Consider the following 15,498-nt stretch of genomic DNA (forward strand, 5'->3'; position numbering starts at 1 on the left):
TGCTTGGAACACAACTGACAACACACAGGGAGGGCCCTTGGTCTTGCAGCCTCACAACATCTTTGTCTCCTTCTAAGCATCTATGCTATGCAATCTCTACACTCACTCTTGCACTCTCACTCAAATTCCACTTGTCTCTCTCATTGCAGGAAAGGAGAGCTCACAATAGACGATGTGAGCCTTGCCATCACATCTCTAACTCTTTCCTTTACTCCCCCACAGGACCATCCGGTGCCCCCGTCGCCACTGCCGAGGAGGAAGAGGCTTTGCAGCCAGACTCCTCAGAGGAAGCTCCAGCCCCTGAGGGCGCAGCGTCAGCAGAAGTAAGTGCACCCAGCACCAGCGCAGACACTCACACCTCGGTGGGACCTTCGGGACATAGAGTAGAGTTGTCACCTGGTGTATCACAGCTCACAAGTGAGCATCAGCAGATTGTGGAGACAGGGACAGCAGTGGAGAGTCCTCGTCGGAGGGCACAGGGCTCTGCCAGCTCAGCTCAGCTGCATGTCGACTCTATGCCTCTGGGTCCATCCGCAAGAGAGGTGGTGATGGATCTCCATACACAGATGCAGGAGTCTCTGGGAGGTTTTGTCTCCAGGGTCGCTGCGAGTGTGGAGCGAATGGAGGAGTCCATGGCGAGCATGAGCAGAGCCTTATTGGAGTCATTGGCGCATCAAAGCATCACCACGGAAAGGATGGCTACCTCCGTGGCAATGCTGGCTGCAGCCGAAGAGAGGAGGGCTGCAGCAGAGGAGAGGAGGGCTGCAGCCGAGGAGAGGAGGGCTGCGGCCATGGAGGAGCTTAGTCGCCAGGGTGTCGAAAACATGGTGAGTGCTCTGAATAGAATGGCATCTCTTGAAGAGCGATGGGCATCTATTGAGCACCGAAACCAGACCTTCATGGAAGTCCCTCTGAGCAGGACTTCCAGTGCTGAGACGGGTCCCCATGGCCGCCCTGATGTGCAGCAAGGTGCTCTCCAGCCACTTGCAGGTGCTGAGGGGGAGCTGACCCATGAGAGGGAGGTTGTTGGCACACCTCAAGGAAGTGGGGGCTCCTCTCCATGCGCTCAAACTTCCATGCTACTTCAGAGCCCTCGGTCAGAGGCCCGCCGGAGTCCACACCCCAGTGAGATAGGAGTCTCAACCCCTGCACAGCCGCAGGAGCAGCAGACTGCTGGCGAGCCATCACAGGCTCGCCACCCCAGAGGACACCCGCCAAAGGTGTTGAGACAGGCACAGCAGGAAAGTGAGCAAGGGGCCTCCACATCTGAAGCCACAGGGGTAGCACTACGTAGGAGCACGCATAAGAGAAAAATAAAGCAGCACTAATCACAAGGGTAGTCACTTGGGTGAAAAGTCTTGTAAATAGTTTTAATGCCATCATTTTCCTGTACATAAAAAATCTGGTGGCAACTGCTGCAGTTATGGCGTCTGTCATTTGGCGAATGGGGATGTCACATAGAGGCCTTAGGATAACTTGCAGATGTCAGCAAGCTGGTCAAATAGGTAGGAATGTGTAGGCATGGGCCGCTGAAGAAGCAGTGAGGCTGCAGTGTTTGATGTACCAGGCTACGCAAATCTGCCCAGGATGAGTGCGTTCCTTGCATTCCGCCCAGCAATGTTCTCGCGCACTGGAGCCGCTGGTTGGCGGGCCTCTGCAGGATGCTCGTTTCTGTCCTCCTCCTCCTCAGCATCATCCTCATCCGAGGCGGCTCTGTGAGGAGCCTCTTGGTCCTGCGGAATCGGCAAGACACGATGCTGTGCCATGTTGTGAAGCACACAGCATACCACGACAATTTTGGAGACCCTGGCTGATGAGTACTGTAGGGCTCCACCTGATCTATCGAGGCATCTGAAGCGCATCTTCAGCAATCCGATGGTTTGCTCGATAATGCATCTGGTGGTAATGTGGCTGGAGTTGTAGCGCTCCTCAGCTTCGCTGGCTGGTCTCCTCAATGGCGTCATTACCCAAGAGCGCTGGGGATATCCCTTGTCTCCAAGTAGCCATCCTTGAAGTTCGCTTGGCGGACTGAATAGCGGTGGCACAGTAAACTGGCGCAGTATGAAAGAGTCATGGCAGCTGCCAGGGCACCTGGCACAAACATGCAAAATCACCTTCTTGTGGTCACACACCAGCTGAACGTTAAGGGAGTGGAAGCCCTTGCGGTTGACAAAAACTCCTGGATTGCGGTGGGGTGCCCTAAGGGCCACATGTGTGCAGTCAATGACACCCTGCACCCTTGGAAAGTCTGCCAGCTGAGCTAATCCAAGCGTTCGCACCCTCACACTTGCGCGATCCCTGGTGAAATGGATGTGATTGTGCGCGAGGGCAAAGAGGGCATCGGTTACCTGCATGATGCAAGTGTGTGCTGCCGCCTGGGAGATGCTGCTGATGTCTGCTGCTGATCCCTGGAAGGAGCCTGAGGCATAAAAGTTGAGTGCGGTGGTGACTTTGATGGCCACTGGTAAGTAGTGTGGACCTGGTGCTCTGGGCTCCAGGTCTTGCTGCAGCATTGCGCAGATGTCAGTCACAACCTCTCGCGAAAGTCGGAGCCGCCTCTGGCACTGCTGCTCAGTCATGTTGAGGTAGCTGACCTTGTGTCTGTAGACCCTGTTTGGGGGGTATCTCCTGCGCTGACGGCCTTCCATGCGCGGGCCTCTTCTGGCCTGTGCTGCCCCAGGTCGCTGAGCCGCAGCCTGCCGCTCCCGCTGGTGCTGCTGTTGTTGCTGTTGCTGGAGTTGCTCCAGCCTCCTCTGCTGTTGGAGATCCTCTAATGCCAGGAAGGGAAGGAACAAAAGGCCTCCCATGCTTCTGGCAGATGCCTCCGTTGAGGAGGCGCTGAGTTAGGATGGTGAGAGGGGCTTCCCAGGAGCTCACACTGGAGAAGTGTGTGAGGCTCCAACCTTCCACAGCTGTGCCTAAGCCTTCAACAAGTTGCCCCAAGCCTTCAGCAACAAGGTCCTGCAGCCTGCAAATGCTGTCTGATTAAATCTCTTCAGTCCTGTTTGACCTGCAGCTGAAAGCAAGCAATCCAACTCTGTTCACGCCAGGTTTCATCAGCGGTGTTCCCACCAGGCGTGTTTTACGTGGGGAAAGGCAGAAAATTGCAAGGGCCCCTGAAAATAGGATTAAACATGCCAATAATTGATCATTAGGCTCCCGTCGACCATTCCCACCTGTGGCGGGCGGGACTGATTCGGATCACGCTGAAACACAGGGGCGAAAGTCGGGCGGGGGGGGGGGGTCGCGACCCCCTATTTCTGTGATTTTCGGCCTCCGCCCACCTGAAAACCTGCCCGACGGCTGGGAGAAAATCGGGGCCGTGGTCTCTGGAATGGGCTGTATGTTCCATATATTAACAATATGTTCTACTTTGCCATTGGACTATGTTTAGCTTAGAGATGATCTTACATAAAAAAACATCTCTCGCCTTTCGGATGAGACATTAAACCGAGGCCCCTTCTGCCCTCTCAGGTGGGTTAAAAGAAAGCAAGACACTATTTTAAAGAATAGCAGGGGAGTTCTCTCCAGTGTCCTGACCAATATTTATCCCTCAACCAACAACACTGAAAACAGATTGGTCATTATCACATTGCTGTTTGTGGGAGCTTGCTGTGCGTAAATTGTCTGCCACGTTTCCTACATTGCAACAGTGACAACAATTCAAAAAATACTTCATCAGCTGTAAAGCACTTTGGGACGCTCGGAGGTCATGAAAGGCGCTATATAAATGCAAAACTTTCTTTCTTTTCTTCTTTTAATATCTTGTAATAGATTAGATTTGAAATATTTTGAATAGTATCTACTGCACGGATATTCTTTCCGTCCCAGACGAACAAATCTATACCTACTTTTAATCACAGACATGATCTGACGGCAATATGTATAGCAAAGAGCACATGAGGAGACGTGAAGGATGATTTTGTGATCTGGCATTCCCAGATGGTAGCAGTGCTCCTAGGGTGTGCACCTCAAGAAATTGGAGGTGTATAGCCTGTGATTTTCTGTCCATCATTTTTAATGGGCGAGAAATCATGGGCTGCATTCCTGAGATGCACTTCCTGCGACCGCCACTCCCTATTGATCTTTTGGTCATTTTGCTACAATCCAGTTTGCAGGAAACAGAAATTTGGAGCAAAAATATTGCAGTATTCTCCCTGATGGTCGAGTTGGTAGAGCTGCTCAGTTGGGGTGCAAGGGCACTAAAATTGCCTGGTTCTAGGGAAGCTTGGGAGAAAAATTCCACTAGGATAGCGGCTCCTGTTCTCTATCCAGTGACTCCTGCTAGAAACTGCAAGAGTGGGAGTCAGGTGAGAACAGGATTAGGCTCAGCAATGATGTCTGTCATGAGCGAGTAGTCTGACACACACTGTATAAGGTTCACTCATGCAGAATGGGCACTTGGATGAGATGCTGGAAGGCAGCTGGTGTCTGTGGAATCCCACCTCAGCAACAGCCACTACCGTCAGGAAAAAAATCCAGAAAGAATAAAGAACGGCAACACCCCTTTTGAAAAGGATTTCGGAAAGAGCTTAACTGGTTTAAAATCAACCAATCAACAGTTCACCTACTGATGCATATGTTAAAAGAATATACTATGGGCCTGAATTTGCGGTTGGAGGCTTCCCGCGGGTGAATGCCTCCGAACCACAAGAAAAGACTTTCCTGGTCTGTACAGCTCAGCCCCACCAACTCGACCATCAGGGAGAATACTGCAATATTTTTGCTCCAAATTTCTGTTTGCTGCAAACTGATGGTCCCGGAGGTTCATAGACTCGCGCTCCTGGGCCTCCACGCGTACGCCTGCGTAAAGGCCCATGGACCCTTGTGAACTGTGTGCGCCCCTGGGCTCACATGGGCCAGGTCAACCAATCAAAAAGGGGGATTCCCAATATGCTTATGGGGATTCCATTTACGTACGGAATCCCCATAAGCATGAATAGGAATCATGCAAAAAAACACAATTACACACCAGTTAAATAAAAATAAATCATTACATGTTCAAAATTAATGAAAATACAATTAAAGTGAACATTTAACACAAAAATTTAAACATTTTAAAGGGGCTAAAAATAACCTATAACTAATTTTAAAGTTTTTATGTTTAAGAATTTAAAAAAAAATAAGTAATATTTATTTAAACGCTTACGCTGGTAAAAGGCGGCCCTATGCCTGCTTTTACCAGGCGTAAGAGTTTCACAGGCATTCGCTGGGCAAATAGCCCAACTCTCAACCAGCAAATGCCCATTTCACGGGGGTGCGGATGATCTGTCATGCTGAAACTTGACAGATCGCAAGTTCCAGGTTTTCACGCATGTGGAAACCCGGAACTTGAGGGGCACTTACGGCCGCGTACACACCACGTACACCTTCATAGGCCCTGGAAAATCCAGGCCAAGGTATCTCACTGCGAACCATCTCTGACTGGTCCATTTTGAATGCACAAAATTGATATGAATGTCGGTTTGAACAGGAATCTTGCAGGATGAACAAAGAGCAGTTGTTGGGATGTGAGAGAACAGTTATGATACATCCATTCTGAAATACTGTGACATGTTTTTAATAGGGGGAGTACACTCACTCCACCAGCTCCTTACTTGGTTAAATAGTACATGTACTTAATTTAATGATAGTTAGGAATTGTTGCCAAAAAAATAACTGGATAGCTAACTGTAATACGTTACACTCCTGTGTTAAATAAGCTTTTTATCCACATATCCAGGCCACACAACTCAGAAGTATGCAGGAATACCGTTCCGTAATGTAAGGACACTACAGTGTACCACACTGCTAAGGATTCAGTCAAATGATTTTTAATCATTGCATTTTGTGCTTTTCTTTAAAAAAGGGAGCAACATAGAACACATTCACTAAAAAAAACGTTCTCTTAACCTACACAAAAAAGTGTGGAATAATTTAAGAATTTTATAAAGTTCTATAATGTGACATTTAGGCTGGCGGCTCAATTGTTAGAGAAAAAATGTGGGATTAGATTAATACATTTTGATGAAAAATAACCTGGTTTGTATTTTAAAAGCAAGAATGATGATGATTAATCTGTTGCTTAAGACGGCACTGTACGTGTAACACTTAATTGAAACATTATACATTGGTTTGGCACATTTGGTTTCTGTAACAAAGAATGGATGCAAGCTCTGACTTTTAAAACTTAATACGCTTAAATGATCAGCATACTTAATAATCTTCTTTTTAAATGGAGTAGACTCCACTCTGAAATGGATAGACATTTTTCAACCCGCAGAATTTTCAGCAATGACTAAAAGGATGAGAACAGAGGGGGTATATGGGATTAGGACGACTGCTCGCGTGGAGGATAAACACCAACATGGACTGGTTGGGCCGAATGGCCTGTTTCCATGTTGTAATTTCTATGTAATTCTATGTAACAGCTTACCTAATATACATTTCTCACATCCTTCTGCACACGGCACACAGTCTTCATAGACAGGATCTGCAATTTCACCTGTGGATTGCAAATACAGGTTTTATTGCTAATATAAGTGTGAGGTGTAACTCGTAACACAAATGAGACTTTCCTGATTGTTAGTAGTAAAGAAAATACGTAGGAGCTCCGTCTGATAAGTCGTACCACTTTCTACGTTACCTTCAGGTCGACTGTCTGTATAGTTCTGCAGGTATCAAATGTACGGTTGCCATCAATTGCCAAGTCCAAAACTGAATGTGGGCAGAACAGGGCTGAGGCAGGGGGTGGGATTTAACTGAATGTGGGCAGGACAAGGCTGAGGCAGGCTTTGGGATTTAACTGAATGTGGGCAGGACAGGGCTGAGGCAGGGGGTGGGATTAATTTCAATGTGGGCAGGACAGGGCTGAGGCAGGGTTTGGGATTTAACTGAATGTGGGCAGGACAGGGCTGAGGCAGGCTTTGGGATTTAACTGAATGTTGGCAGGACAGGGCTGAGGCAGGGGGTGGGATTAATTTCAATGTGGGCAGGACAGTGTGAGGCAGGCTTTGGGATTTAACTGAATGTGGGCAGGACAGGGCTGAGGCAGGGGGTGGGATTAATTTCAATGTGGGCAGAACAGGGCTGAGGCAGGGGGTGTGATGTAACTGAATGTGGGCAAAACAGGGCTGAGGCAGAGGTGGGATTAAACTGAATGTTGGCAGGACAGGGCTGAGGCAGGGGGTGGGATTAAACTGAATGTGGGCAGGACAGGGCTGAGGCAGAGGTGGGATTAAACTGAATGTTGGCAGGACAGGGCTGAGGCAGAGGGTGGGATTAAACTGAATGTGGGCAGGACAGGGCTGAGGCAGAGGGTGGGATGTAACTGAATGTGGGCAGGACAGGGCTGAGGCAGAGGGTGGGATGTAACTGAATGTGGGCAGAACAGGGCTGAGGCAGAGGGTGGGATTAAACTTGAAGCAAGATTTAAAAATGAGCGTAACAGGGCACGTTTAGTAGAACGCAATTGCGCAGCAAAATGTTTAAAGATGAAATGTACTAATTATTTGTATGTTTAATTGCAGAAATGACCATACCAGTTTAGAGAGATGAAACTTACAAAAAGAGACACTGACATAACCCTTTTCTGGAAAAACGAAACTCAGTAGTGGTCAAGAGAGAGAGGGTCTCGTTTCTCAGAAATCACATGACCTGATGACTCATTTCCAAGAAATCAGAGGGGCCACAGGCCCATACAGTGAAAAGTGAAACTTATGTTATTGGTTACCTTGTAGAAGTTAGGCACACCTAGTTAGTGATTAATGTATAGACTTTTAAATCGATTGGACCTCTGGAGTAGGAGGTCTCGGAATATGTGTATAACTGTGTAAACCTCAAGAGATTCGGTGGAGTTGGAGCCTTGTGTTGGGACGCAAGAGCCATAGCTCCCCAGGCCTGAATAAACCGTTTTTACTTCAATTATTGGGTCTGTCTTTCTTACAACAAGCCAGCGTAGTCGACTTTGTATATCACTTAGTCCACACTTTGGGGGCTTACATCAATTGGCGACGAGGATGGGATATGCGTTCTGAACCAGGCTCTCGGACAGCGTTAACCTAAGACGGGTGAGTATGTTTTAATTACCACCTGTAAAATTAGGGGTTAATCGCTGGCGAGACGTTGAGTCAGAATCGACGTATAAAAGAACTATAAAAAGAAAGACACCTTTAATTGAAGGCGGTTAAAAAGTAAACTGCAGTAGGGGTAGGGGCAGGTAGTTCCCTACCAACCTTTGGGGCAGGTAGTTCCCTAAGGACCGTGAGGTGGGAAAACCTCGGTAGGGGCAGGTAGTTCCCTACCAACCTTTGGGGCAGGTAGTTCCCTAAGGACCGTGAGGCGGGAAAACCTCAGTAGGGGCAGGTAGTTCCCTACCAACCTTTGGGGCAGGTAGTTCCCTAAGGACCGTGAGGCGGGAAAACCTCAGTAGGGGCAGGTAGTTCCCTACCAACCTTTGGGGCAGGTAGTTCCCTAAGGACCGTGAGGTGGTGATACCTCAGTTAGGGGCAGGTAGTTCCCTAAAATCCGTGAGACGGCGAAATCTCAACAATTGAATGAATGGGTGCACCGTGGTGAGTGAATGAGATAAAACCCTACGGTCATAAAGAGGTTAGAATGGACAAGGGTGAGGTCTGTCCCCAGCACCTAGCCTGAGCCTGAATTAAGAGGACAGTAGTCCCACGTGACGGCCAGGATCAAGTAGGACGCCGGGAGCTACAGACCCCACAGTACCGAAACCTCGGGACTAAAGGGTTGGTGTGTGTCTAACGAAACGAAGTGACTAACAGAAAGCAAGAAACTAACTAAGGTGACGCTATAGGGGCGAACAACGTAGCGTACAAACCTAATTCACCAATACCGTGAATTAAGCGTGAAACATAGCAGTTAGTTATGACTAAGAGGGTGGAAGAAGAATCCTCAAGGGACCTGGATTCTATAACCCGACTCCTGGAAAATAAAAAGAAACAGTGCAGAGAGCCAAAGGCTTGGTGGGGAGGAGCTAAAGATAAAGAGGCAACAGATAATGTAAGGAATTGAAACAGAAGGGAGAGATAAAGAAGGAAAAAGATCTAATTTGCAGGCGAACCAATTTGAAACCCCAGCAAAAAAACAAACAAACAAACAGGGATTTGGAAACTAGGGAAAGCTGTTGAGTCAGATTTAAAAAGGAAGGAAAAGATAAACTTAAAGCTTTACCAACATGGAAGTTATTAGCATCTGTACCAAGACAAGTAAAACACGAGATTTGCTGAGTGAAAGGAACCTTAGACATATGCTGGAATTACAGTTTGTATAAAAATGTGAGTGTGTGGATGTTTTCCTGATTAGGAATGTTTAAGAGGATTCAATATTCCTTTGTCTGAAAATCTGTCCGTTAAGAAAAAGAACTGTCTGCTGTGTGTTGTAGCTCCACCCACTTCTCTGTGTTAAAGTAAAAGCATTTAACCCCTTTGTCTTGTCGGGGATTTTGGAAGTTTAAGAATGTGCAAATAAGATTGTGCCCTCAGAATGAAAAAAAAACCTATTACAATTTGAGTTAAGCTGAAGTGTAAAAACTGAGAAGAGCAACAAAAAGTTTGTTTAATGAAAGATTAAGTTTCAGTCTAAGATCTAACCTTGGAGTTATGAGGTAAATTAACCTATTAAAACCAGACTTTCATTGTGGCCACAGTGAAATTCTGGTTGATGTAAATTGGTGTAGTCCAAATTGAATAAGATAACTCAACTCCGCAAGAATATCCGATAGTGGCAGGTCCCTCTACAATATTTAATTGACTATGGTACTGGAAGCCTTATAGAAGGCGGGACTAGAGTTAAACCTTAGAAAGGTATAGGTAGGGAAGGATGAAGTAGTCGACCTAGGATACATAGTGACACAAGGGAAGAGACAAATGCCCAAAAACAGATGGGAGGGGCATTAGGACTGGCTGCGTGCTTTGATTGCTCGCAAGCTTCTAGGGATGGCAGCAGGAAGGGACCGCGCCAGAGAGGGGAGGGGGATCCGAGGATGTTTGTTGATGCATTGGTAGGGGGCCGACAGTGCAAAATGTTAATAGACACAGGAGCCACAATCTCATTGACAGACTTACCCTTGCCCCGAACGAAACTTTCAGTTAGTATGGCAGGAATCGGTGGACGAAGAATCAGGGCTTATAAGAGCGAAACAGTCTTACTAGAAATTGGATGTATAATAATACCTACCCAGTTGTGGGTATGCGAGAACACTGAAGGAACAATCCTAGGGATAGATATACTGCGAGAAGTAGGAGCTTTAGTCGACCCTAAAGCGAATGAAGTGTACTGGCCCCCAGATTATAAGTCAAACAAACAGGCAGGCCCGGGAAACAAAGTAGAAATGGCCCAGCCTATACAGGATTTGATCAAAGGGGGGTAGCCAAAGGAAAATGTGTAAACCTATATAGATAGTCGGAATGCCTTTGGGGTGGTGTCTGATTACATGATAGCGGGAGTAGGCAGGGATATATGACACCAGGAGAAGACCCGTAAGAGACAAGAATATAATCAAAGAATTAGTAGGAACCTCTCTCCTACCCAAAGAGTCCGTAATAATAAATTAAAGCACACAAGAGGATGGGCAGCTAAACGATCAACTGAGAGAGGGAATCTGACCAATGAAGCCCAAATGTTCATGTTGAATCAAAGTGTGAAACCACAACTGTCTTTCAGTCAGGGATGTTTTTTTGGGTTGCGTGAAGTGACGCAATAATGTTTAGCTCCACCTTCAAAAGCCTGCGAAGGAGTTAACCCTTTCCACTGACAGCTGTTTGAGTTCACCAAGCAACAACTTCAGTATTACTGAATAGAATTTAAAGATATTGGACATTATTAAATTTAAGTTTCTTAATGTTAAGCTGATATTTCCCCACAGTGATAGAAGGAAAATTAGGATTTGATAAATGGAAGTTATCTTATAAACTAATTGCAGCACCGTCTCAAACGGCCAGGAGACTGCTGGGGAGGCTGTCCTGTTACCCAAAGATAAATCTGGACAGATAGTTAGAGACATGAGGCCAAAGACCAACAGATTATACGGGATTGAGAACAGGATACACGGGACGACCAGAAGGAGGTCTTAGCAATAGATAGCAAAGTGATAGCAGAAATAATACCAGCCAAACCAGGGCTAGCACCCAGATGGTCAGGACCTTATGAAGTATTAATGAATAATGACACGTGCTCATGTAGATGGGTCTGGAATGGGTAAAGGAAGGTGGAAACACTGGACCCAGTTAAAAATATATAAGAAAGACAATGAGTAAACCAGAGATGGTGCCCTTTTTGACAGAGTGAGGAGTATACTAGAAGATATAAAGAATGGGAAGGGGAGTTACTACATATATCAATGATAGGGCTGTGTATGATGATAATAGGCTGTGTATGATGATATTATATGCCATAGTTTGCATCTTCAGGTATGTCTGGGGACAGAGCCACAGAACAAGAAATGAACCAGATGTACAGCATTTTGAACTGATAAAATGTATAAGAGCAGAATAATTCTAACTGGCTGGTGACGACCAGCCCCCTTTTTGTAATTACAGGAACATTGGATGTCCGGAATGAGGTGGAGCGTCCTCGCCTTGATTCTAGGGATAAATATAAGTATTGCCATTATCGAGGGGGATTAGTAATAAGGAGAACACAGGATGAGGTGTATTCTAGTGTAGCACATAGAATTACTAAGCTTGCCATTAATATGAGTACTTTGAGATACAAAACAAACCTGGAACTCCCTGTGGGTAAAACAATTAGAGGATCCACAGGAGAAAAAAAATCTATCTTACAAAGATGTAAGAAACGGGGAGTATTGGAAACGACCGGAGCAGGGTATGCGGCCGGGTTAGCAACAGTTAATAGCTTGGACATAGAAGGAGTAAACGAAGGAGTAGAAGAATTACAAGCAAAAATAGAGAAGTTAGTAAAACAAGCTACTGGAAATAGCCAGCACTTGACACTGGCAGGGAAACCAAACAATAATGCAATTGTCGGGGGTGGAAGAGATAGTAGCCCCCCATGCAGAAACAATCAATACAATTATTGATAGACTTAATAATGCTTCTCGCCAAACCGATAAGGAACTAATATGTGCCACGTAGGACTCATGGCTATTGTCGAATGCTCAGCATAACATGAGGCAAATAAATAATGAACAGATCCCTGATTGGATTACTAATAAGGATCTGGAACCTTGGATTGACACAAATAAAAGCCTATGTAAGGAATGTAAAATGGGACAAGTATACCGGGCAGGCGATTGTCTGACCCCATGGACTAAGATGATTGGCTTTGTACTGGCCATCCCACAATTCCCAGAAGGGGGACAACCCTGATACGATGTGATTAATATAGGAGAAGTACAAAGGGATAGTGGGTTAAATATCATGATGTCCCTACCAAGGTGCTTTGGGAAAGGGATGAAGATAATAAACAGAAGAATGAAACCTAAAGGGGGGTGGTAGTGGACGGGTGCCACCACAAGGGAAGGACATGGGTGTGCACACACCCCCCCACCGAGGGAGACACATCCGAGTACGGATTTACGAAAATTACCAATTGCACCCTCGAGGTTCACCCAAGGGGATACACCAGACCTGGGTAGCATCAAGGAACAATGGGACCTGTTGTGTCACCACAATTGAACAGAAATATGAATATCAAGATATGGCTTATACCATTCCCCAACCAAACCATTGTATTGGTCTAAAGATACCTACACAGATAGGAAAACCTGGTCATTTGATAATATGGGACTTACTAAAAAGGGTTGAAACTTATGTCATACCAGAGCCCAAGGCAATTCCTAAGTTAGAGGAAGCTTGGCAGAAGTTACGGCAGGAAACGAAGGAAATTTTAAAGTACTATCATAAAATAGAAGAAGGCTTAAAGAAACAACAGAAAGACATTAGTACAACATTAGAGGAAACTCACCCACTTCCTCATATTTTGATAATTGGGGACCAGGATGGTCGGGGACTGTGGGCGCCTCGGTGGTACAAGGCATAATGATATTCCTCTTGATTGTTATTCTGATATATTGTGTATTTTTATTTCTCCAGTGCCTTTGTGCCAGAATGAGTAAGGCCGAAAGTGGTGCGGTGAAAGAAGTAGAGCCTGAGGAGGGGCAGGTAGCGATGTTAAGAATGGACAACTCCCCCGCCTCTCCAAGGCAAATGGTGTAAGACGCGATGGGAAGCCCTGAAATTATATGGGATTAATTGGGCATGGTAATTAAAGACCGGGCCGGCCAACCGTAAGATGGAGGTGGCAGAAGGAGGGTGGCAGAAGGAGGGTGGTGAATGAGGACTGGTGTGTGATGACAGTCTCGAATTGGCACGTCACACACCCCACGTGGGAATGAGGGACAGGCTTGAGCAGAAAAGCCTCAACCATTAGTGCAGGGTCTAAGGGGCCCCGGGAATGGTTACACCAGAAGGAGTGCATAAAGGAAAGACCACCCTAAAAGAAAGCCCACCATACCACAGAGGGGGGAAGTCGGCCTCCAAATTGATAGGATATATACATGTATAACCTAGACTGGTAGAAGGCCAGGGAGTGCACGCTCTGGCAGACACCAGGCAGTGGACATGCATGTTGACCTGTTTTGGAACAATTGTCCAAAAGGTCAAAAGGAGGGACTGAAGTAAGATTTAAAAATGAGCGTAACAGGGCACATTTAGTAGAACGCAATTGCGCAGCAAAATGTTTAAAGATGAAATGTACTAATTATTCGTATGTTTAATTGCAGAAATGACCATACCAGTTTAGAGAGATGAAACTTACAAAAAGAGACACTGACATAACCCTTTTCTGGAAAAACGAAACTCAGTAGTGGTCAAGAGAGAGAGGGTCTCGTTTCTCAGAAATCACATGACCTGATGACTCATTTCCAAGAAATCAGAGGGGCCACAGGCCCATACAGTGAAAAGTGAAACTTATGTTATTGGTTACCTTGTAGAAGTTAGGCACACCTAGTTAGTGATTAATGTATAGACTTTTAAATCGATTGGACCTCTGGAGTAGGAGGTCTCGGAATATGTGTATAACTGTGTAAACCTCAAGAGATTCGGTGGAGTTGGAGCCTTGTGTTGGGACGCAAGAGCCATAGCTCCCCAGGCCTGAATAAACCGTTTTTACTTCAATTATTGGGTCTGTCTTTCTTACAACAAGCCAGTGTAGTCGACTTTGTATATCACTTAGTCCACACTTTGGGGGCTTACATCAAACTGAATGTGGGCAGGACAGGGCTGAGGCAGGGGGTGGGATTAAACTGAATGTTGGCAGGACAGGGCTGAGGCAGAGGGTGGGATTAAACTGAATGTGGGCAGGACAGGGCTGAGGCAGGGGTGGGATTAAACTGAATGTGGGCAGAACAGGGCTGAGGCAGAGGGTGGGATTAAACTGAATGTGGGCAGGACAGGGCTGAGGCAAGGGTGGGATGTAACTGAATGTGGGCAGAACAGGGCTGAGTCAGAGGGCGGGATGTAACTGAATGTGGGCAGGACAGGGCTGAGGCAGGGGGTGGGATGTAACTGAATGTGGGCAGGACAGGGCTGAGGCAGGGGTGGGATTAAACTGAATGTGGGCAGAACAGGGCTGAGGCAAGGGTGGGATTAAACTGAATGTGGGCAGAACAGGGCTGAGGCAGAGGGTGGGATGTAACTGAATGTGGGCAGGACAGGGCTGAGGCAGAGGGTGGGATTAAACTGAATGTGGGCAGGACAGGGCTGAGGCAGGGGGTGGGATTAAACTGAATGTTGGCAGGACAGGGCTGAGGCAGAGGGTGGGATTAAACTGAATGTTGGCAGGACAGGGCTGAGGCAGAGGGTGGGATTAAACTGAATGTTGGCAGGACAGGGCTGAGGCAGAGGGTGGGTAAAACTGAATGTTGGCAGGACAGGGCTGAGGCAGAGGGTGGGATGTAACTGAATGTGGGCAGGACAGGGCTGAGGCAGAGGGTGGGATTAAACTGAATGTGGGCAGGACAGGGCTGAGGCAGAGGGTGGGATTAAACTGAATGTTGGCAGGACAGGGCTGAGGCAGGGGTGGGATTAAACTGAATGTGGGCAGAACAGGGCTGAGGCAGAGGGTGGGATTAAACTGAATGTTGGCAGGACAGGGCTGAGGCAAGGGTGGGATGTAACTGAATGTGGGCAGAACAGGGCTGAGGCAGAGGGTGGGATTAAACTGAATGTGGGCAGGACAGGGCTGAGGCAGGGGTGGGATTAAACTGAATGTGGGCAGGACAGGGCTGAGGCAGAGGGTGGGATTAAACTGAATGTGGGCAGTGTGATGAAATATTCCATTCATCACTGCCTGTGACTGTGGTTGGTTTCAGGTTTCCCCTCACCATTGTATTGCCTGTGACTGTGGTTGGTTTCAGGTTTCTCCTCACCATTGTATTGTATATTGGAATGTATGGAATGTGTTGTGTGTAGGGCTCCGCCCATACCTGGCCTCTATGTAAGCCAGCTCAGTCTGGCCTCATATCCAGTACTG

General features: G+C 46.9%; 2 protein-coding genes and 1 long non-coding RNA gene across 10 annotated transcripts in view; 2 read left to right on the plus strand and 1 right to left on the minus strand.

Annotated features, from left to right (window-relative positions):
- The window catches only part of LOC147124375 (uncharacterized), a 34,212-nt gene extending 20,071 nt beyond the window's left edge, over positions 1–14,141 (plus strand). Inside the window, exon 2 of the long non-coding RNA XR_015078181.1 lies at positions 7,509–14,141. This is a non-coding gene — a long non-coding RNA (uncharacterized LOC147124375). The remainder of the gene's footprint in view (positions 1–7,508) is intronic.
- The window catches only part of pcsk5b (proprotein convertase subtilisin/kexin type 5b), a 679,955-nt gene that overhangs the window by 272,691 nt on the left and 391,766 nt on the right, over positions 1–15,498 (minus strand). For all 3 annotated transcript variants that reach the window (XM_085986077.1, XM_085986086.1, XM_085986095.1), the window contains exon 24: positions 6,416–6,484. In XM_085986077.1, the coding sequence (XP_085842203.1) occupies positions 6,416–6,484 (69 nt within the window). The remainder of the gene's footprint in view (positions 1–6,415; positions 6,485–15,498) is intronic.
- carnmt1 (carnosine N-methyltransferase 1) overlaps positions 1–15,498 on the plus strand; it is a 1,199,612-nt gene that overhangs the window by 88,172 nt on the left and 1,095,942 nt on the right. The gene's annotated exons all lie outside the window — the stretch shown is intronic.

This window comes from Somniosus microcephalus, chromosome 1 (genome assembly GCF_052327205.1).
Source record: "Somniosus microcephalus isolate GS21.2 chromosome 1, FLI_Smic_1.0, whole genome shotgun sequence".
Lineage (NCBI taxonomy): Eukaryota > Metazoa > Chordata > Chondrichthyes > Squaliformes > Somniosidae > Somniosus > Somniosus microcephalus.